Genomic DNA, 22,188 nt, shown 5'->3' on the forward strand with positions numbered 1-22,188 from the left:
TATAACATGAACTAATTAAAAAAAAAATGTCTATAACAGTCAATTAAGATTTAGACCACTCAAAACTCTCCATTTAGGCAAGACTTATAATTCAAAGAAAGATGATCTTAATCAATGCAAGACCCAAAATATAAGCGTCTGAGAAAACTAATGGCTTTAATAATAATAGTTAATAATTTCGTAGCTCCACCGTTCGCATATAATAATTTTTTGCACTATTAAAATTAAACCTTACTCTTCTCTTGAAATTATTTTTGCCCTATCAACATTAACAAATTATTAAATTCTTATATGAACTTGCTGTATACAAAATATAGCACTACCTTTTATTTTCTTAAAAGAACTAACAATAACAATTATTTACCCCAAAAGGAAAAATAAGAATATGTTAAATTACCATTTCATTATAAGAGCTGAAGGTAGCTAGTACATGGGTATCGTATATTTTTTCCAAAGCCTGCTTTTACAATTTTTATTTTATAACTTGAGCCATATAATTCATAATACAACCAATGGGCATTTAGTTCTCAATTATAAGTTGGTTGTTATAATAAGGGTAAAATAGGTATGAATTGGTAAATTATCTCATGATTTTGTACACTGGACAAGTAAAAGTGGGCATATATTTTTGGTATACTGAACAAGTAAAACTGCGTGGAGGAGGTAGATTAGCATTTCGACTTTCCAAAAGAGAAGAAGTGTTAGCAACTGGACTTGCACATTTTACACGAGAGAAAGACATGCGAATTGTCATGGGTGGCTTTACCGCCATGCCCAATGACCCCTTGGTCACACCCCATGGCCCCAGTGTCATGGACGACCAAGGCGCCGCGTAACAGAATAAATGAAGAGAAAAATGTTTTGAAAAGCAAATGTGAAAGAGCAAATAATTAATTTGTTAAAGAGGAAAAAGAAGTGTCAAAAGTTACTGGTGGTACCTACAATGCCCTCTCATGTTAGGTGAGCCTTACACACCTTTTGTTGGTTGTACGTCACCCATAGTAAAGTTTTTTTCACGTTATTGAACATTATTTCATAGTAAAGTTTTTTTTCACGTTATTGAACATTATTTCTTTGTCCAACTTGACAGAACTGAATTGTGGTATTATCTGATCGGCGACAGAGATGAAAGTTGTTCACATTCCATGCTTAGATGACAACTATTCCTATATGTCTGTAATGTTCTGTTTCAATTAGCTAATTGATATCAGGTTTAGGGTTTGTTTTTGCTATAATAATGACGATAAGAAGGTATAGAGGTCGAGGATTAGGGCAGGGTAGAAAGGTAGTAGCTAACCGAGAGTTGTGGTACTCTTATGTGGGAAAGTTGGTTAGTCTCCTGCACCCATCTCATCTTTGTTGAGTAGTATCATATTCTTCATTTCTTACTCACTATTATTGTTGCTTCATTTGCTGAATTACTGCCGTCTGTTGAGTTCGCTGAAGTTCTGAAATTGCGATTGGCAGTATTGTTGCTATCCTGAGATGAATTAATCCAAACATTCGGCAATAGTGAGGGGATTAAGTTCCTTAAGGAAACACAGTTTTCTGTGGGCTCAAAACTACACTTTTGTTTTAAATGTTTTCTGTTTTCAGTCTATACCTTGAATACATGAATAACAAACTTAAGAAATTTAATACACATATTTCTGTTTCATCTTATATTCTGTTATTTTTCTTTCAACTCTACTTTGATTACTTCTTTTGAGCGGAGTGTCTATCGGAAAAAGCCTCTCTACCCTCTCCAGACTCCACTTGTGAGAATACACTGAGCATGTTGTTGTTGTTTAGGGTTTTTGCTAATTGCTACTATTTCTATGAATAATTTGTTAGGATCATTGATGAAACTACTAAGGAAGCTGCGGTGGTGGACCCCGTCGAGCCACATAAGGTGCTTAGAGTTGCTCAAGAGAACCAAGTTGACCTCAAATTTGTTCTCACCACTCATCACCACTGGTCTGTTATTCCACTTCTAAGTTTCTTCTATTTTTGTTATTTTTCTTTTGATTGTTGAATTTGGTTGTTTTGTGAGAATTTATAGATTTTAATTATTACTCGTAACTAATTTTCTGTGTTTCATGAGGGTAGCAATCGAGAGCACATAGTTGAAACATATTCGACTATTAGTGATAGAAAATCTTCCTTTAGTACGTACACATTTGGCTGTTACCTGGTCAAAGCTCTTATGAAGGCCCTTGATTAAGTCCTTCATTGACTTATATACATTTTGTTGGTGTTGATAGAAGAATAAAAAAGTGGTTGTTCGATAGAATAAAAAAGTGGTTGTTCGATAGAGATAACAGCACATCAAAGTTAAAATTTGAGTACTTCAATAAATTTGAATCCTTGAAAGTTGTGAAAAAACTTGAATAGCCAATTAAACGAATTCTTTTCTGATGGTTTGTCATTTAAACTGTTTTCTCCTTTTATTTCATTTGTTCTCTTGGATGTTATTTAGTTTACATGTATTCCAAGAGGGGGAAATAGTTGACAAGCTTGCTCCACGGCTAGCGTGGGTTGAACAATACTCCATGGAAAGACTTTTTTAGGACATACAAATCAATCAGCTCGACTGCATTTGCATTTGCTATAAACATCTAATTAGGTACATATGAAGGGGAGCCTATTCGGTTTAATTGATAGGTTGAATGGGAAATGAAGGGAAAAGAAGTGGAGGGAAAAATGAGTTGTTCCCTCTTGCTTTATGAAATAAGCATTTGTCCTCATAGGTGGTGGAAAGAAAAGTTCTCCTACTTAAAAGTAGAAGCACTCCTTCGTGTTGCTAAAGGGTCAAGAAGAGGGTCTCCCCTCGCGCCGTCGTCGTCGCTCGGCTCGGCTTCGGCTTCGGATTTGGTCTGATTGATTGATAATCTTTTTGGACCAAATTTCCTTTAATTTTAATTATTTAATTAATTATTTAATGATCCCGACCCGCGACCCGATCCGTTTTCTTTCTTTCCGGATTAATTTAAAACATTTCCTCCGTTTTTTCGGCCGGAATATTTACGAAAGGTTGCAAACTTTTACGAAAAGTTGCAAACCTTTTCCCAAACAAAGTTATATATTTCTCGTTGATCCTCGAATTTTTCCTTACGAAATTTTCTGATATTCATCTTCTTCTTTCTCTGCACTTCTTAAAAACTCTCGTGTGATATACTACCTTCGAGTGGTTCGTAGTCACTTGAATTTGCTGTATCGCTATTTTGGTGAGTAAATCGTTCTATCCTGGGAAGAAAGATTCCAAAACCTCGGGTACATTGAGGGGAATAATTTCCTTAAGGACACACTATGAATTCAGTGGGCTCGATTTGGTTTTCCATATATCTTCATATTATTTTTCGGTTTCGTTAATTTCGTTTTCTGAAGCGATTGCATTCTCGTTTTTCGTTTCGTGAATTAGTCTAACTTGATCGGTTCAAAGTATTCTTTGCAATACATTTAATAACAATCTTAAGGAAATTATTGCTTATATATTTTAAGATTCTGTTTTGGAGACTAAAACCTTCTGGTTTTCTACTCTGTTGGAATTTTTCTAGTCCAACTTGAAAAACATAAAAACTTCGTTGGATTATTAAAGTTCATAACAGTAATGCGATTTGAAGAACATAAAAACTTCATCGTGAAACAGATTCTAGAAAAAGAAAAAAAAATTATATATCTTCTCTAACTCGTTTCATTTGCCATTTATTAAACGAGTTTGTCAATTATTGTGATGAAGAATGGAAACGAACGTGATGTTAATGCTCCTAATGGAACCTGTTGGTGCGGCCGCGGGTACTACTTGTTGTACTACGGTCATGCGTATTTGTTGCCGACATATGTTGCATCGTCAAGCCGTCCAACCGCGCACACGCGATGGCACAGAGAAACCAGGGAAGTTTTCGGTATCAACTTCAAAGGATGGCAAAGAAATAATGTTCTTCTCGTCGACTACTCTAGGCATGCGAAGTTCACAAATGAAAATCCTCTTGCTACTGAAGAAGGAATGCCTGAAAACCAGCGCTTTATGATTACTGAGGCTTGGAAGCATGTAGATTTTTTGTGCAAAGGATACATCCTTAGTGCACTAAATAATGATATGTATAATGTCTACAGTTCTGCCAAAACTTCAAAAGAATTATGGCTTGCACTCGAAAAGAAGTATAAAACTGAAGATGCATGCTTGAAAAAATTCGTGGTTGCCAAGTTTCTTGACTACAAGATGACAGACAGTAAAACTATTGGAACCCAAGTTCAAGAACTCCAAGTCTTTATCCATGACCTTATTGCTGAAGGTATGGTGATTAACGAGGCATTTCAAGTGGCTGCTGTGATTGAGAAGTTGCCTCCTTCATGGAGAGACTTCAAGAACTATCTGAAACACAATCGTAAGGAAATGTCGCTGGAAGATCTTGTGATTCGCTTGAAGATTGAGGAAGATAATAAAGTTGCTAAAAAGAAGTCGCGTGGAAATTCAACGATTATGGGAGCAAACATCGTTGAAGAAGCTGCTCCAAAGAATAAGAAAAGGAAGAAACCTTTTGGAAAGAGTAAGGAGCAGAACAAAGAAAAAATTCAAGGGCAATTGCTATAACCGTGGGAAAGGCGGCCACAAAGCCCCATTGTCGTCTAAAAAGGACAAGGGAAAGGGACAAGCCAATATGGTGGAGAAGAATGATGACATGGATGATCTGTGTGCAATGCTATCGGAGTGCAATTTGGTTGGAAACCCAAAGGAGTGGGAAATACTGCAACAGCCAATGTTGAAGGATATGGGAAGATACTTCTGAAGATGACTTCCGGCAAGGTGCTGACTCTCAACAACGTTCTGCATGTTCCAACAATTAGGAAGAATTTAGTTTCATGGGACTACTCGTCAAAAACGGGTTTAAGTGCGTGCTGGTTAGTGAGAAAATTGTAATAAGTAAGAATGATATGTTCATAGGAAAGGGCTACCTCACCGAGGGCCTTTTCAAACTCAATGTAATGGTTGTTGACAGTATTAATAAGAATTGACTTCGTCTTACTTATTGGAGTCAAATGATTTATGGCATGTTCATTTAGGACATGTCAACTACAAAACCTTGCGAAAATTGATTAATTTAGAAGTATTGCCTAAATTCGAGTGTAATAAATCAAAATGTGAAATCTGTGTTGAATCTAAGTTTGTTAAACATCCATATAAGTCTATTGATAGGAGTTCAAATCCTTTAGACTTAATCTACACAGATATATGTGATATGAAGTCAATACCATCACGCGGTGGGAAAAAGTATTTTATAACTTTTATTGACGATTGCACTCGATATTGTTAAGTGTATTTGCTTAATAGTAAGGATAAAGCAATTGATGCATTTAAGCAATACAAGAACGAAGTGGAAAATCAATTGAATAAAAAGATAAAAATGATTAGAAGTGATAGGGGTGGAGAATACGAATCTCCTTTTGCAGAGATATGTTTAGAATATGGAATTATTCATCAAACTACTGCCCCCTACACACCACAATCAAATGGAATTGCGGAAAGGAAAAACCGAACGTTAAAGGAAACGATGAATGCTTTATTAATAAGTTCCGGTTTACCGCAGAACTTGTGGGGGGAAGCTATCCTTACAGCTAATCGAATACTCAACAGGGTGCCCCACAGCAAAACACAATCTATTCCATATGAACTATGGAAAGGAAGAAAACCCAACTTGAAATATTTCAAAGTGTGGGGGTATTAAGCAAAGGTCCAAGTTCCTTTGCCCAAAAGGGTAAAAATCGGACAAAAAACCGTGGATTGTGTTTTTATTGGCTATGCAGCAAAGCATGTCGATTTTTGGTTCACAAATCGGACAATCCCGAAATTCATGTTAATACGGTAATTGAATCAGATAATGCTGAATTCTTTGAAAACATTTATCCGTATAAAACTGAATGTGAGTCGTCAAGTGAAAGATCTAAACGGCCGCGAGAAGAACCAAAGGAAAGTAAACCAAGTGAAGAGGATCCAAGGCGTAGCAAACGTCAAAGGATATCTACTTCCTTTGGACCAGATTTTGTGACATTCTTGCTTGAAAATGAGCCTCAAACATTTAAAGCAGCAATGTCTTCTTCTGATTCAGCATTTTGGAAAGAGGCAGTCAATAGTGAGTTGAATCAATTTTGAACAACCATACATGGGAATTGGTTGATCTTCCTCTGAAATAAACCTTTAGGATCAAAATGGATTTTTAAAAGGAAAATGAAAGCCTGATGGCACTATTGACAAATATAAGGCAAGACTTGTGGTCAAGGGTTATAGACAACATGAAGGCCTTGATTACTTTGACACATATTCACCGGTAACAAGGATAACATCTATTCGGGTGTTAGTTGAACAGTATATGGTCTTGAAATCCATCAAATGGATGTGGCTTTCTTAAATGGAGAATTGGAGGAAGAAATTTACATGGAACAACCTGAGGGTTTTGTGGTTCCTGGTAAAGAAAGGAAAGTGTGCAAACTTGTTAAGTCACTTTATGGACTTAAACAAGCACCCAAACAATGGCATGCGAAATTTAACCAAACAATGTTGGCAAATGGATTTAAGATTAATGAGTGTTACAAATGTGTTTACATTAAAAATACTCCAAATCATGAAGTCATTATTTGTTTATATGTTGATGACATGTTGATAATGAGTAGAGATATTGCCGATGTAAATGCTACGAAGCGTATGCTCGCTAGCAAATTTGACATGAAAGACTTAGGGGTTGCTGATTTGATCTTAGGAATTAGGATCCATAAAACTCCACAAGCTCTAGCATTATCACAGTCACATTATATTGAAAAGGTACTTGACAAGTTCAAGTATTTAAATTTCAATGTTGCAAAGACTCCAATTGATGTAAGTTTTGCACTTCAAAAGAATGAAGGTGAAAGTGACTCACAATTGGACTATGCACGGAGTTTTGGGAAGTTTGATGTATATTATGAATTGTACACGACCGGATATAGCATGTGCTATTTGAGTCGATTCACGAGTAATCCCAATCAAACTCATTGGATGGCAATGAAACGAGTCTTGGGGTATTTGAAACACACCCAAACTATGCTTTGCATTATAATAAATATCCCGTAATTGAGGGATATAGTGATGCAACCGGATCACCGGATCATCTCGAAGTTAAATCCACGAGTGGATATGTTTTCACCGTGGTGGAGGAGCGATGTCTTGAAAATCATCAAAACGGGACAACGTCGCCCCTCTACAATGGAATCGAATTTATAGCTTTAGACAAGTGAAGAACCGAATGGCTCTCGAAATTTCTTGGAAGATATTCCATTTTGGCCCAAACCTTTGGCACCTACATGTATACATTGTGATAGTGACAATAGGTAGGGCGGGGAGCGTTATGTATAACGGTAAATCGCATCATATTCGATGGCGACACAATACCGTTAGACAACTACTCTCTAGTGGTGTTATCACTATTGACTACGTAAAGTCAAGAGATAATGTATCGGATCCGCTAACAAAAGGCTTATCTAGAGAGGCTGTTGAAAGATCATCGAAGGGAATAGGGTTAAGGCCTAGGACAAGTCATCATGGCGGTAACTCTACCTAGTAGATTGGAGATCCCAAGAACTAGGTTCAAAGAGATCAAACAAAGTTATGAATGACGGTTTAACATTGTCAAATAACTCAACCCATTCTCGTGATGATGACAATGTTCAGAAACAAGGATAAAACCTTAAGGCTTTTTAATGAGTTAATAAAGCATTAAAGTTTTTTAATGATTATCTAAGTCTGGCAGAACATGACCAGATAGTGTGTCTATAGGACTACACGTTTAGAAATCACCTATGTGAGTGTGAAGTATAAGCCGCTTCAAGGGGAATGATGGTAAAGGCCTATTCTCTATGCATTCACGAAACCAGGCGGTGTTCATGGTTGAAACGAACACAACCGTGAGAACCATAGATGGTTGAGGGTTAATTGTGTGACTTATGTTGTCTAGTTATACAACAAAGTTCGACGGTTCAAAAATATCACATCTACCGATTGATCGAGTATATCCGATATAAGTTCACTACGGAAAGTTCAAAGGGAAACCTACTTATCCAGATGCAATTAATCTTCGCTTGTATATCACACACTTGTCCGTGCATTCCTTTATCTTATAGCCATTCCCCATTCATGTGGGGATTGTTGGGTTTAATTGATAGGTTGAATGGGAAATGAAGGGAAAAGAAGTGTAGGGAAAAATGAGTTGTTCCCTCTTGCTTTATGAAATAAGCATTTGTCCCTCATAGGTGGTGGAAAGAAAAGTTCTCCTACTTAAAGTAGAAACACTCCTTCTTGTTGCTAAAAGGTCAAGAAGAGGGTCTCCCCTCGCGCCGTCGTCGTCGCTCGGCTCGGCTTTGGCTTTGGATTCGGATTTGTATTTGGATTTGGTCAAATGATCTGATTGATAAGGTTGCAAACTTTTCTGAAAAGTTGCAAACCTTTTCAGAGGAAAGATTCCAAAATCTCGGGTACATTGAGGGGAATAATTTCCTTAAGGACACACTTTGTGAACTCGATGGGCTCGATTTGGTTTTCCATATCTTGTTCATATTATTTTTCGTTTCGTTAATTTCGTTTTCTACGATTTTGCGAACCGGAGATTCTCGTTTTCTCGTTTCGGGAATTAGTCTAACGGCGCTCAAAGTATTCTTTGCAATACAGATTTAATAACAGAGCCTTGGCGTAACTGGTAAAGTACTTGCAGCCATGTGATCAGGAGGTCACGGGTTCAAGCCGTGGAAACAACCTCTTGTAGAAATGCAAGATAAGGCTGCATACAATAGACCCTTGTGGTCCGGCTCTTCCCCGGACCCCACGCATAGCGGGAGCTTAGTGCACCGGACTACCCTTCATCTATTTAGGTACATATGTGGGTTCTGTTTATCTGATCTTGATGAACGCTAACACATTTCAGGGATCATGCTGGAGGGAATGATGAAATAAAACAGCTCGTTCCTGGAATAAGAATTTATGGTGGATCAGTTGATAATGTGAGGGGTTGTACAGACAAAGTTGAAAATGGTGACAAGGTATCCCTTGGTGCTGATATCAGCATCTTATCTCTTCACACACCATGGTATGTGTTTACAGTTTGCTTAATTGCTTCCTTCCGTTACTAACTCTTAATTCAATGTTCTTAATACTGATTTTTTCGTCAAGGACTCAACTGCTTTCCTTATTTGGATACTCTTGTTTGATGACCCTGCCTTTTGATACTAATGAATAAAAGCTGTAGTCATTTTGGAAATATCTCTTGCATAGAAGTAGACTCAGTGGATCTTATGAATCATACCATTATAATCTCTGATATGTTGAAACATAATAGATTCATAAAGGGAATTGTATCTCATTTCGTTCTCCTACACGGTCATTTCTCACAAAATTAATTGCTTTTCCTTTCCTCTCAGCCACACAAAAGGCCATATAAGCTACTATGTTACTGACAAAGAAGGGGAGGATCCTGCTGTTTTTACTGGGGATACATTGGTGAGTGGAGGTTTCTACTTATAAATCTTTTATGAGCAAGTAGAACTTAATTAGTAGTTGGTTCCTGCACAGGGTGTGTCTTGCTTAGTGTTGTGTGAAGCTTTTCTACTTTAAGAATTTGTTTACTGGAATTATATTTCCTTACGCAACTTCAACTTGCACACACTTTTTGTTCATTGTTTCCAGATTTTAGGGCATTCATGGTGCACCTTTCTTCATTTGTAGCTATATTGATCTCATCATTCTGTTACTGCTATTTGTTTATTAGTAGTTTGTTAATTTCGGGAAGGGTGTGCCTTCCTGATGAAAATCATTGAGGAAAGACATGGATAGTGTTCAATTGACACGAGTTCTCCATTCTTCCTTTTTCCGTTCTAAGAAAAAAATGAGACGGGTTATGGAGAGAAAGGAACTTGAGATGCTTTGAGAGTAGGGCAGGGCCAATGAGAAAGAACAGTTCAACACTTCAACTGCCTTTGGTTACTTCATTGTGGTGTAAAATGAATATATAGAGAATGCTGATAATCTCATACTTAATTAGCTTCCTCCAGGATTCAATGGGAATGTTTATGTGCTTTTGTTGTACACAGTGCAGCACCGACTTACTGCAGCCGAGTTAATGAAATTTTATCTTTTATTGAATAAAAAATGAAATGAATGAAAGCGGAAAACTTTTCTGGAGCATAAAACAAAGGAGAGTTTTCTTGAACACCCTTCATATACAGAGTCAATTAAAAGGCACTCAGGTATTTTCCATGTTTTTGAAATAATAAATCAAAATCAAATGAGTACCTGTTGATTAATGTGATGAAGTCCTCAATTCCATCTGCTGACGGATTATTTAGGCTGCTGAGGAGAACACTTCCCCTTTATCATATATCCCTACAATGCTTCATTTGCAAATTTCACTCTCTCGTTTATCCATCCTCTTTGTATGCACAGCTGTAGATCTTTTGGCATCACCATGTTGCAATCACAACGCCAAATCCATCTGCTTCTTCTGTCTTTTCTGGTATATCTCTCTCAACTTGGAGGTATTACAGTATATAACACAAGAAATATTTAGATTCAAACTCCTTAAGTGGTTCACTGTAACTTTGCCCAAGATTTGGAAGGGTAGTGGTGGATTGAACCTTTTCTGGCTTACTGTCTACTTCTTCCGGTTTGCTTTGCTCGATCTTGGAATGTAGGTTTATGGATTTGAGAAAGTTTATTTTGGGAGAAAATTATGGGAACTCCAACCACTCCATGCAAGTTATGTTAAATGTGGAATACAAAGCAACAAACCAGTATTTGAAACCCGAAGATTGTGACAATGCGAGCAGGAGGAGCTATTGTGAACCGACAGTCTTTTTCAAAATTTTTATTATTATCCTGTTGATGGTCAAAGTAGTTTTCTTTTAACACTTCCATCTCTTTGGCTTGCAGTTTATTTCTGGTTGTGGTAAGTTTGCTGAAGGCACTGCAGAACAAATGTATCAATCACTGTGTGTGACACTAGGTTCTTTGCCAAAGCCAACTCGAGTATATTGCGGTCATGAGGTAATGTGTGCATGCTGTTATGATAACTTTTAAAGAAAGAATTATTCTGTGTCATCATATAGTGTTCTTAGATCAGATTTTGGATTCTGTGCATCAACAGTTAACTCTCTCTAATGTGCCACATTTGTACAACTTTCATTAGGACCACTGAGGAAGTTAGTACACTTGATAACAGAATGAAAAAATGAGCAAGACGTGTTTAGATTGCCCTATCTTTGTCCATATTTTAAGAACTAGAGCCACTTCAGCTCCTAAGTTCTAGTTTATCTTTATAGTACATAGAAATAATTTCTCGTTTTTACCGATCAAAAGAATTTCTCTTTTAATTTTCCCCGTCTTTAGACTTTGGTGTACCAGTTATGACAGTTTTCTGTGCCTTCAGTACGATGAGCACTTTTGTTGAATGGAAGGACAAATGAAAATTTTAAACAATATCCACCTTGGATGTACTCGCACACATGTAAAAAGCTCTCTCTAGATGTGTATACAGTATATCACATGTATTTTCCCTGCAAAAGTATTGTATGATTTCTGTTGCGAAAAGATGTCATCAACTGTAAGACACTGCTGCATTTGTAATGAACCTCCGATAAAAAGATACTTTTAGTAGTTTTGATTCCAAAACTTACTAGGTATTTGCATATGCATGATGCCCATGGTCGCTACTCTACGTCAGAATTGTTCTCTTACTTTACATCTTTGTATCTATATCCCCTCCCCCCCCCGGAACACACACACAAGTGAGACCGTTTGAGCCTCAGAGAACTTAAACCCCCTCCCCCATATTCTCCAACGCCTGCTCTCCAATCAGTAAAAATTCAGTGTGATAGTGGTCTCTCCTTTATATGCTTGAACTAAAGGTAGCTCCAGGCTAAGGTGACCTGCACATACATATATGATTTTATCCAGCACGCAAATTAACTTCTTTTCCACAAACAATTTTGAATGCATTACTATTCTCCTTTCATATTGAAGTACTTGTTCGTGTGGTGTTAGCAATTTCTCTAACATGACTTTCATTTTGGGTTTTAGCAGCAATTCTATTATCTGAGGAAATTCTAATGCTTGTTAAATGATTTGCAGTACACAGTAAAAAATTTGCAGTTTGCTTTGACAGTCGAACCTGACAATGCCCAAACTGCACAAAAGTTGGCATGGGCTGAGCATCAGAGAAGAGTAGGCCTTCCAACTATTCCATCAACCATTCAGGAAGAATTTGAGAGTAACCCATTCATGCGGGTTGATCTTCCAGAGGTTCAGGTATGTTAGTTCTGTAAAATACCTCTTATTGCATTTTAGAGAAAGAAGAAATACTTCTTGCTAAAATTAGCATAAAGTCGTGACCAAAGGGTGTGATCTAGTGGTCAACTGAGATGAAAATCATGGGAGACTCAATCCCAGCAATGACAAAAAGTGCTAGGCAGTTTATTTCCATCTGCCTAAGCTTTGTTGGGCAAAGTTAACGGTTCCTGTAGCAGGTGGGAGATAGAAAATGTCTGGTGGAATAGTCGAAATGCACGCAAGCTGACCTTTGCATTACTGTTATAAAAAAAGTTAGAAGAGTCACTTAATGGGACAGTATATTGAGTGCGTATCTCCTTGTCTGCATGTGCCACAAAACCTTCTTTAACAGGGATTTTTTGCTTGCTACACAGGATAAAGTCGGATGCAAGTCTCCTGTTGAAGCCTTGCATGAAATCAGGCAACGAAAGGATAGTTGGAAGGGCTGAATAATAACGCGAGCACAAGTGTAATGTTTTTTTCATGTTTGTGCATCTAATAAGGTGGAAATGTTACAGACAAAATCAAATCGAACTGTGTGTTGGAAGAGTTCATTTCCATTGTTATGTTGCCTTTCAACTTCATAATCCTGACATTTAATTTTGACTGTATCTGTGTATGAGAGTGGTCGCGGCTTTGCTTGGTTTAGACTCAAATCTTGGTTAATTTAGGGTCTAATGATGTCATAATCTCTTGAAAATTTTGGCAAATCACCATTCAAGAGTGAAGTTCCCTTTCAATCATTTTCTTTTGAGCAAGTCCATTCATAGGAGGAAATTAGTTTTGTTTGGGCACGGAACCAAAATGTGTTTTTTTTTTTTTTTTTAAACACACAACAAAACAACACAACCAATTAATCATTTACAATAATCCCAAAATCAATTCCCCAAAACTAGCTCCAAATTTTCATAATAAATAAGAGCTATTATGGAGAACCCAATTTGGGGTCTGTGCGGGCACCTACCTATTTCCACCTAGTAGGAGAACCCTTTCCCAAAATTACACATTTAAATCTCAACTTGAACATCACAACAATAGAATCGTTTTTACATTACAATATAATCAAGCGAAATACAAAAGTTCGTCTACAACCATTTCCCAAGAATCTGATCTAGACTAGTACAAGAGCTTCTAAGATACGGATACAAATAGACAAATACATGAATGACGACCCTGTTTAGAATGAGAATAACAGAGTCTTCAAGATAGCCCCGGCATGTCCTCGGATGCTACTAATCACGAACTCAACCTGAAACAATCTACACCCCAAAAAAGGTGTAGCAAGAGTAGCATCAGTACAACCCTCGTACTGGTAAGTATCATAGGCCGACAACGAGTACAAAAATCATAACATCAATAGAGAATAACAGATAAGTATGATAGGCAAATATTTAGTCAATCAACAGTTTATAACGGGGAGGTTTTGTTACATCCCGTGTTTTCATGCATTGAAAAGCGTGCGAGTTAAATGACATTAGTAATTGAAAACGAGGTTATCCCCCAAGCTTATAGGTGGTTAGAGTGATGATAGATGTGTCATAAGGATCAAAAGTTAAACAAATCGAAGAAAAATAAGTTTCGTCGAGGTTTGAAATTTATTTGAATGAAATACGGTCCAAGCTATAATACCCAGTATTTTTGGACTAGAAAAATTGGACCATCCAACATTAGCAAATTTATCCGAGCCCGGAGGATTTGGTCATATTCAAGCATGAAAATCAAGAACTCGGTGTATACAAGGAATGAAGTCCCGAAATGATTTAAGACGAAAAAGTGTGACGACGATGATTGCAAATAATATTTTGTGTGTACCAAAAGGGGCTATGGACTAGTGCTATGTCACATGATTATGGCAATGAGTATATAAAGTGTACTAAAAATGATTGCTATTTAAGTGAATTGAGATCAAAAAATTAATAATGTGGGTAAGTAGTTAAATGTTAGATCGTAGTGGAAGACAAATATTATTAAAGGAATGCTTGGATTAATTTTAGGGGACAGCATGTCCATGCAGCAAGAAAATGGTCACAATTATTAATGCTAATGTGACATTAGTCAATTAAAAGGTGGCACTAAGATATGCAAATGGAAGTCATGAGTCATGCACATTAAAGTGCATAATGACACGTACAAAGAAAGGGCTTATTCCTTGAATTCCAATTCATACTCTTTTGGTATTTTGCTATAAGAATTGTAGCTGGATGTTTTTATATACATTATTTTGACCTTCTTATCTTATCATATATACTTTACCAAAATAGCATAAGCCACGACTTGAGAGGCTTTCTAATAATAGCTAAGGTATGGTCTCTTAAGAAAAGCAAGCAGTAACGTTTTCTTCTGTTGAGCGGATCGGAGATTTCTTCAAAGTAAAGTAAGATGAAAGAAGAGTAGTTCTGGGCATATAAGGTAATAATTCTCCAATTCTTGATATATTTATGTTCGTCCAGAACATAGCTAAATTGTGGGATGAGAAATACGGAATTAATAGCGGGAAATCGTATATGTTGTTGTTGGTGCTGTTTGGCTAGGTAGGAGTTATATCAAATTAATTATGGTGAATTAGATGAATCATTGTCGGAATTAAGATTGGTGCTATTATTGTTGGATTGGTTGTTGTCGTTGTTGTTATGGTTGTTGTTGTTGATTTGGAGACATAGTAGAAACAGACGAGATGCTATCCGAATTTTTGTAAACCGAAACCCTCGTCAATATACGGCTTATATAAGTTGATATGTTGAGTTCATAGAATATGACTAAGGAGATATTTTCAATTTAGGTTTGGGTAAAAAGGCGAGCGTCAGAGCAAAGGGTTCGTGTGGGCATCGACTTGGTAAAAAAAGAAAAGGTATGTTAAGGTTATCCTTAGGTATGTTAAGGTTATCCTTTCTTTCATTTTGGCATGACCCATGATAGAACGAAACGTAAACGAATGTTGCTCCATAATGATTCTACTCTTCGAATGTTAGAGAATTTTACTCTGTGACATTCTTATGATTGAGCTTCCAAGCATACTGTTCCTCAAGTTCCTAAGTCCCGAAGGGGCATGTACAAGGTTTAACATTTCCATATATTTCTTGATTGATTCCAAGTCCTGAAGGGGGCGTATGATTATGATGACTAGAGAGTCACTCCGAAGGGAGTTTCGAGTCTTATAAGTTTTGTCATGCATTATTCATATGTATATACATATTTATACACTTATGTATCATGATTTTACGGGGAAGGGGAAAGGCTATGGCGTTATATAAGCAAACCACCTGATCAGATGATTATGATGCCCGGCGGGCCTATATGAAATGATACCCGACGGGGCGAAGCTCGAAGGAGCGAATGGGTAAAGGTACATATACATATATAAATGTTTTCAAAAGTACATTATGCATATTCATGGTCCGTAGCGACAGTCACAGGTACAAGTTGACTCTTACATTCTTCTTATCATTTGAGTATTGAGATGTTCCATTTCTGCCTTACATACTCGGTACATTATTAGTACTGACGTCCCTTTGCCTGGGGGCACTGTGTTTCATGCCACATGTGTGTACACAAATGAGTAGAGGACTCTTGGCTCAGAGGAGGTTCCGGGATATCGGTGGATTTTGGTGAACTCCATTTCTATTTGGAGTATTGCCGAGTCGGAGTGCGTATGTTTACATATATGTGTCATATGCATTATGGGTACGTCGGGGCCCTGTCCCGACTTATGTTATGGTTTTTTGGTCCATGTTAGAGACTTTGCAGACAGCGTTTTGGGTATGGTGTGTCGAGATGTCGATAGTGTCTATAGCAGTCATGCAGATCTGCATATTCACGTGTATTCTTCACACGAAGAGTTTTACTGAGTTTATGATAAATTGATAGCAAGTATGAAATGAATGGTTTATGGGCTCACATAAGGATAATAGAAAAGGAATAAATAGCATGGTGACACTCGGTCAGGCAGGGCATCGGGTGTCGGTCGCGATCCTCCGATTTGGGTCGTGACAGGTTTCTACCAATCGAATCAATTCAACTCAACCTATACAATCACTAGCTTACTCCAACATACGCTTCTGAAGAAGGGCTCCACGATTACCACCAACAAACGCAACAAACTAACCAAGACAGAACCAAATAGAAAGATAGGGTTCAGTCATCATCTATAATTCCACTAACATCGTCTGAGCCTTCCAACTCTCACTCACAATGATAAAAGAGTTCACAACTAAACACCCTCATGCTTTATGCTACTAGGATTCCGTTTCCATCTACAATTTCCTCAATACCATCCCCATCTAACCTACTTACACTCCTGAAGAAGACCAAGCGAGAGTATCCTCTAAATCACAACTACCAACTCAATCTAACAATAAGAGAATATCTGAGCACAATCCCACAATAAGAGAATATTCGAGCACAATCCAACAATAAGAGAATATCCGAGCATAATCCGACAATAAGAGAATATCTGAGTGTAATCCAACAATAAGAGAATATGAGATATGAGTATGAATGCATATGCAATGCAGTGATACACACATGCTTCGGCGGAATATCTCCTCGCTTCGACAGTCATGACCCATGGGGGACCGCTAAGTCCATGTACCTGTTGTGGCGCAAAGCCCGATCCAATAGTCAGTGTTGTGTGCAATCCGATCCCAGTCAGTATTGCGGTACGTGCAACCCGATCCAAGTAAGTGTTGCGGCGCCAACCCGATCCCAATGTATATACAAATGAGTGTATGCATGATAACAATGCCAACAAGAATATAAGGATCAATTGTGCCGCACATGGACACATACCACAATCACAATAACAATATCATATCTTTCATTTCTTTTCCAACAACCTCAACAATGATAAATATGCTCTTCAATCATAAGGCAATCGTTAAGCATCAACTCTAGAATCAATCACGTGGCGACAAGACAATAGATCACAATAAGGAAACAACTCAATAGAACACAACAAGGCGACAAGACATAGTCAACAACAATACCAACCTAAGTATTCCATCCCAAACTCCATACCCGAAGGTGTACATGCTTTCTCCGACAATCACTAACTCCACATATGATTCGCTAACCGAAGAATAACCCAAAAGGTAAACAGGGCTCAACACTAATACATGTCTAACGGATAGGCATTAATCAATTCATAACTACAACAACACTCACAACCAATAAAGCCACTAACGAGGTAACGATTACAACATCATGCCTAACAGTACCCACCTAGAACTATCCAACCCAACTTCATGTCTAGAGACCTAGGCATGCTTTCTCCATCGCTTTCTATTACACATTTATGAGATACTAATCGAAGTCTACTCAAGTAAGCCGTGACCTACCTTGAGGCCGAGCAGGTGCCACGGACATCCCTTTGTCTTCATCTTCTCTTTCCCGAACCGTGCCTCGCGACGGAGGGTCTAGGAAGGTCAACGAGTCCAAGTGAACAAAAGTAAAATTCTAGAAATTTTATACAAAATTTCAGGTTTGTAAGGGTAAATTGAAATTTATACCCAACTAGATTTCCTAGGTTTTCATGGACCAATAATCCGGGTTTTATTGCTAACTTCATCACACAAGTCATAACTAAAATTCCTTTCCTATAAATTCCCAATTTCAAGAAATCTAGTTGTACCCCATTTGTGAAATAGAGGAAAGATTAGCATTTGGGGTTGGTTACTTAGCCTAGCATGGGAATCTAGGTGATTAGTTCAAGAATGACATGATTTCAAACCAAGAAATTCCCTTTTATCATCCTCGGGTTTGTACAATTAAAAAGTCTCAATTTTTATTAACTCTTGTAGATAAATTTAGTAAGTGAAGTAATAAATTCGAGAGAGAGTGAAATAAATAGGAATTTTTTTTTTAAAAATGTTCTCCTATTTCCTTTTAAAATTTTCAAATACTCCCGCGTATTTTCTCATTTCCACATTCTTCACCACGCTCTCTCTCTTCCTTTTTTTTAACCTTTCCCTCCATAATTTTCAGCTCTTATAAATACTCAATCCTTTTCTTCCCTCCAAAATCTTCTTTACATTATTTCCCTCTTTTCCTTCAACACCGATTCCAACCTTTCTCCTTCATCTCAGACATGGATATTGAGAAAGGTGAAAGAGGTTTTATAGCTTCAAGACGTGTGGATCTAGATAGAGTTAGGAGTAGGTATGAAGCATTATTTGCCAAAAATATCCAAATCAAATCAGATTTATAGGACCTACTCAAGTTTATCTTCTCATTATCTACCCTTACTTTTGTCGTTACTACTACTTTAAATGGTATATATACGGCCCAAAAGTGTAAAGAGAGAAAGCTTATAGCAATCCGCATCATGTTGTTCCACGGATTAGTATTTTTATTTATATTGGCAATTATCATTTGGAAGTCCATTAATTTAAGTAACAAGATCTTTGTTTGCTTGGGAATGATATGCAAAGTAAGGGCGACACCATCAAATCAGACATAGAGCTGCTGAGCGAAAAAATTAACTGTCTTTTATGGTCAAACATTTCTAGGCGTCTCTACATAATCGTATGCTTACTCCATTGAGTTTCATCTGGGGGAGATTTTCATGCCGGTAAGTGCATTTCTCTTTTCTACGATTTAGTAAAAATGTGGTTGGTATCTATTCTTGTGTTTCTTGTTATCATTATTCTTTTTTGCTTCAGTTGTAACTTTTGCACATGTAAAGTTTGAACCTTTACAAGTTGGGTGCTGTCTTGATCATCTCAGGGTTCAAGATTCTCTGAAGTGACAACTAATTATTGAAGATATAATTACTGGGAGAACACTCCGGCGACCAAATCCCTGAAAACTTGGACCCCAAAACCCTAAGATGGTGCCTTTCAGATTTGTTTTCAAACAGATAAGCATTTTTCTGGCCACTTTTTCGAGATTTGTTTTTTCTTCCATTCACGTTGCACAACCAGACATGGATGTTGTCATTCAAGACCAGCAAGTTCAAAAGCCAGACATGGATGTTGAGAAAAGGAGAAGGAGAGTTTTTATCTTCGACACGTATGTAACATCCCGTAAATTTGAGTTAGGTGTGACTGTATGAGAACCAATATTAAGTTGACATTTTAGCTATATTAATCCATTCGGGATGAACTTGGGTGATAAGAAGTCGTTTTGAAATCAACCCAAATAGTGAATTTCGAGTTCTTTATCTAAATTTCGACTTAATTCTAAGCTATTTTCGTACAAAATAGTTGGGAATATGGGAAAACTTCCTTAAAGTTGTATATCTTTAAAATACCTTTCAACGGTAGGTTTAGAACGTTCTAGGAGTTATGCCTATTTTTGGTTTGCCGGTGTGAAAATTAGGCGTGCGCGGCGCCAAAAATTTCCGGAAAACTCTCAAAATTTTGATGCCGTCGAAATGGATATACTGTGTGCGCCACTGCAGGCGACATCGCACTGTGCCATTTTATGCAACGATTTTTCCCAAATTCTATAAAGGCCTAACTTTGTTATATTCATTCCCACTTCGTTTTGACTTCAGAGGAAAACAACCTAAAACATCCCCAAAACATATAAATGTTCTTGATCAATTTCCATCATTTCAACATCAATCTAACATCAAATTAACACTAATTCATCTTTCACAAACCCTAGATTCTTGAAACCCAAGAAAGAGAAAAAGAAAGAGACGTTGGGAGAAGTTAATATTCCTTCAAAAAGGTATGATCCTTGACTTTTGTGATGTTATTGAAAGGGTTTGGACTAGTGTAGGTTGTCCTATGAGATTGGAATCCATGATTGATTCATGAAGTGTTCAAGAACACGTTCAGTCATGAAAGCCCTAGCTTTTCGTTGGTAAGAAGGGTTTATGGGTAGAAATAGTTAGATTCTAACCTCTCCTATCTAAAAATATTGTAGAATAATTCTTGGATTGTGGAAGGCGGGAATTAAATCTCTTTTGAACATACTCTTTCGGGCGGTTTTTATGAACTCTTTGGTTGTGATTTGTATGTCTCTTTTAAGGCTCTTATTGAATAAAAAGGTTAACTTTTCACAAATTGAAACTCTATTTCTTGCTTTAATCATGGTTAATGTGTGTGAGGGGACAAGCCCACATTAAACCTAGATTGTATCATGCTCTACGTACATATATAAGTTATAAATGTTTTCCTTTAAAGAGATGATCAATAATGATGGCTAAGGGTTAGAATGATGTTTTCATATTGAACTATGGCATTGAAATCTTGGTTAAAAAGTGTAAACGTTTTCAAGACGTTCTTTGAAATGGTTTATCTTTACGATATGGAATAATGAACTTTAATGCTAATTGATGGTGTGACTACTTTGAGACAAATTGTGAATAGGCTTCTATGCTATAAACTTTATTGTTGTGTTTAGCCTAGCTACTCGGGAGGAAGGGTAGCTACTATGGATTCTAGTGTGTCATTGCCTAGCCATTCGGGAGGAAGAGTGGCCACCGCTGGTTCGTTACCGGGGTGTGATTTATGCCTAGAAAAGGATAGCCACCGCGTCTTTGCATAGTCCGGTGTGATTTATGCCTAGCTATTCGGAAGGAAGGATAGCCACCGAGAATTATATGTTCGGTGTATCTTTGATATGCCTTGATTCTTACAAATTGGCATGTGTGACATTCTTATTCTCTTATGGAATTGTTGATGACTATCTTAATTGATTTAAAAGGCATATTTGAAGTTATAACTTGACAAAGGCTTTATAAATGGGTTTTGATACTTATTAATACATAATTTGAATACTCATGTTCTTACATCGCTCTAGCAAGGAAGACTAATTTCTTTATTTATTATGTACTCTTATTTTCTTATTACTTATTGTGCACTCCGAGTCTGTACGAAGTACTCGAGCATCCTATTGTTGTTTTTGATGGTATGTTAGGTAACGGAGAAAGAACGGGTTCTTGATACTCCGGGCGTTTAGGAAGGACTTCTTGTTCTTTGCCCCTGATTTGGTGAGCCACGCATTCATTCGTGGGACACTCTATTTATTTAATTCCATTTATTTATTTTAGTTTCCGGGCTGCGTCCCGATGGGTTAGATATTTACTCCTTATTCTCAGAAGCTCCTTAGTATACATTCGAATGTGGGTAGAAGAAGAGTTGTCGTTTCACACTATCATGTTTTGGGTGAATTATTTAAATTATAACCTTAATTCATACATTCTCGTTACATTTATTTTATAAATTTGTTGGAGGCGAATGTTGAACACCGACGGGTTCAAGTATTATTATTGTGTTGTTTAGGTTCTTATGTTGTTCATAACGTCGGACTCACGTCTAGGGTGGGTTTTGGGGCGTGACAATGTGCCGATCTCGATAGGGTTAGAACTAGGTTTGAAAAATTATTAGCCAAAAATGATCAAATCAAATTAGAATTTGTGCGACCTCCTCAAATTTATCATCACATTGTCTACCTTCTCTTTTGCCATTTCTAGTGCTCTAAAGGGTTTTCAACGAACCAAAAGTGTGGTCAGAGTAAGTTGCTAGGAGCCACTATCATAATCTTTCACAAGTTAGTATTATTCTACTTATTCTTAATTATCATTTGGAAGGCGATAATGGCAAAGAACGGAGGATCTTGAGAAAAAAATTTTTGGCTACTAAGGAAATTTAATTATTGAGGAAAAAAAAAACTTTTCTTCAGGAATGAAATGCAGAGGAAGGCCGACACCCTAAAATGTAGTGAGGGTACAAATTACAACAGGCTTTTGAAGTGAGGGGTACAAATTAGATCATTTCGAGTAATTATTTTTTGTCCTCTTCCATAGAAAAAATAATTAATTACTCATGTTCTTTACACAACAGGAAAAAAAAAAGTTCTCCTATTTCCTTCTAAAATTTTCAAATACTCCCGCGTATTTTCCCATTTACGTTCCCTCT

At 37.1% G+C, this 22,188-nt stretch overlaps 1 protein-coding gene across 1 annotated transcript; it reads left to right on the plus strand.

Moving 5' to 3' along the window:
• The first annotated feature begins 1,013 nt into the window (after nucleotides 1-1,013).
• On the plus strand, nucleotides 1,014-12,888 carry LOC132057091 (hydroxyacylglutathione hydrolase cytoplasmic-like). Its single transcript, XM_059449533.1, has 7 exons — nucleotides 1,014-1,172; nucleotides 1,834-1,956; nucleotides 8,928-9,089; nucleotides 9,421-9,499; nucleotides 10,928-11,041; nucleotides 12,125-12,301; nucleotides 12,697-12,888. Exons 1-7 carry the CDS (start codon nucleotides 1,126-1,128, stop codon nucleotides 12,769-12,771), a joined length of 777 nt encoding a protein of 258 aa, XP_059305516.1. The 5' UTR covers nucleotides 1,014-1,125; the 3' UTR covers nucleotides 12,772-12,888.
• The last annotated feature ends 9,300 nt before the right edge of the window (nucleotides 12,889-22,188 follow it).

This window comes from Lycium ferocissimum, chromosome 5 (genome assembly GCF_029784015.1).
Source record: "Lycium ferocissimum isolate CSIRO_LF1 chromosome 5, AGI_CSIRO_Lferr_CH_V1, whole genome shotgun sequence".
In the NCBI taxonomy this organism is placed as follows: Eukaryota; Viridiplantae; Streptophyta; class Magnoliopsida; order Solanales; family Solanaceae; genus Lycium; species Lycium ferocissimum.

Coding starts and splice junctions, on each gene's coding strand:
- LOC132057091 (XM_059449533.1), top strand. CDS start 1,126: ATGAAAGTTGTTCACATTCCATGCTTAGATGACAACTATTCCTATAT. Junction 9,500..10,927: donor TTTTTACTGGGGATACATTG/GTGAGTGGAGGT, acceptor TTTGGCTTGCAG/TTTATTTCTGGTTGTGGTAA. Junction 12,302..12,696: donor TTGATCTTCCAGAGGTTCAG/GTATGTTAGTTC, acceptor CTTGCTACACAG/GATAAAGTCGGATGCAAGTC.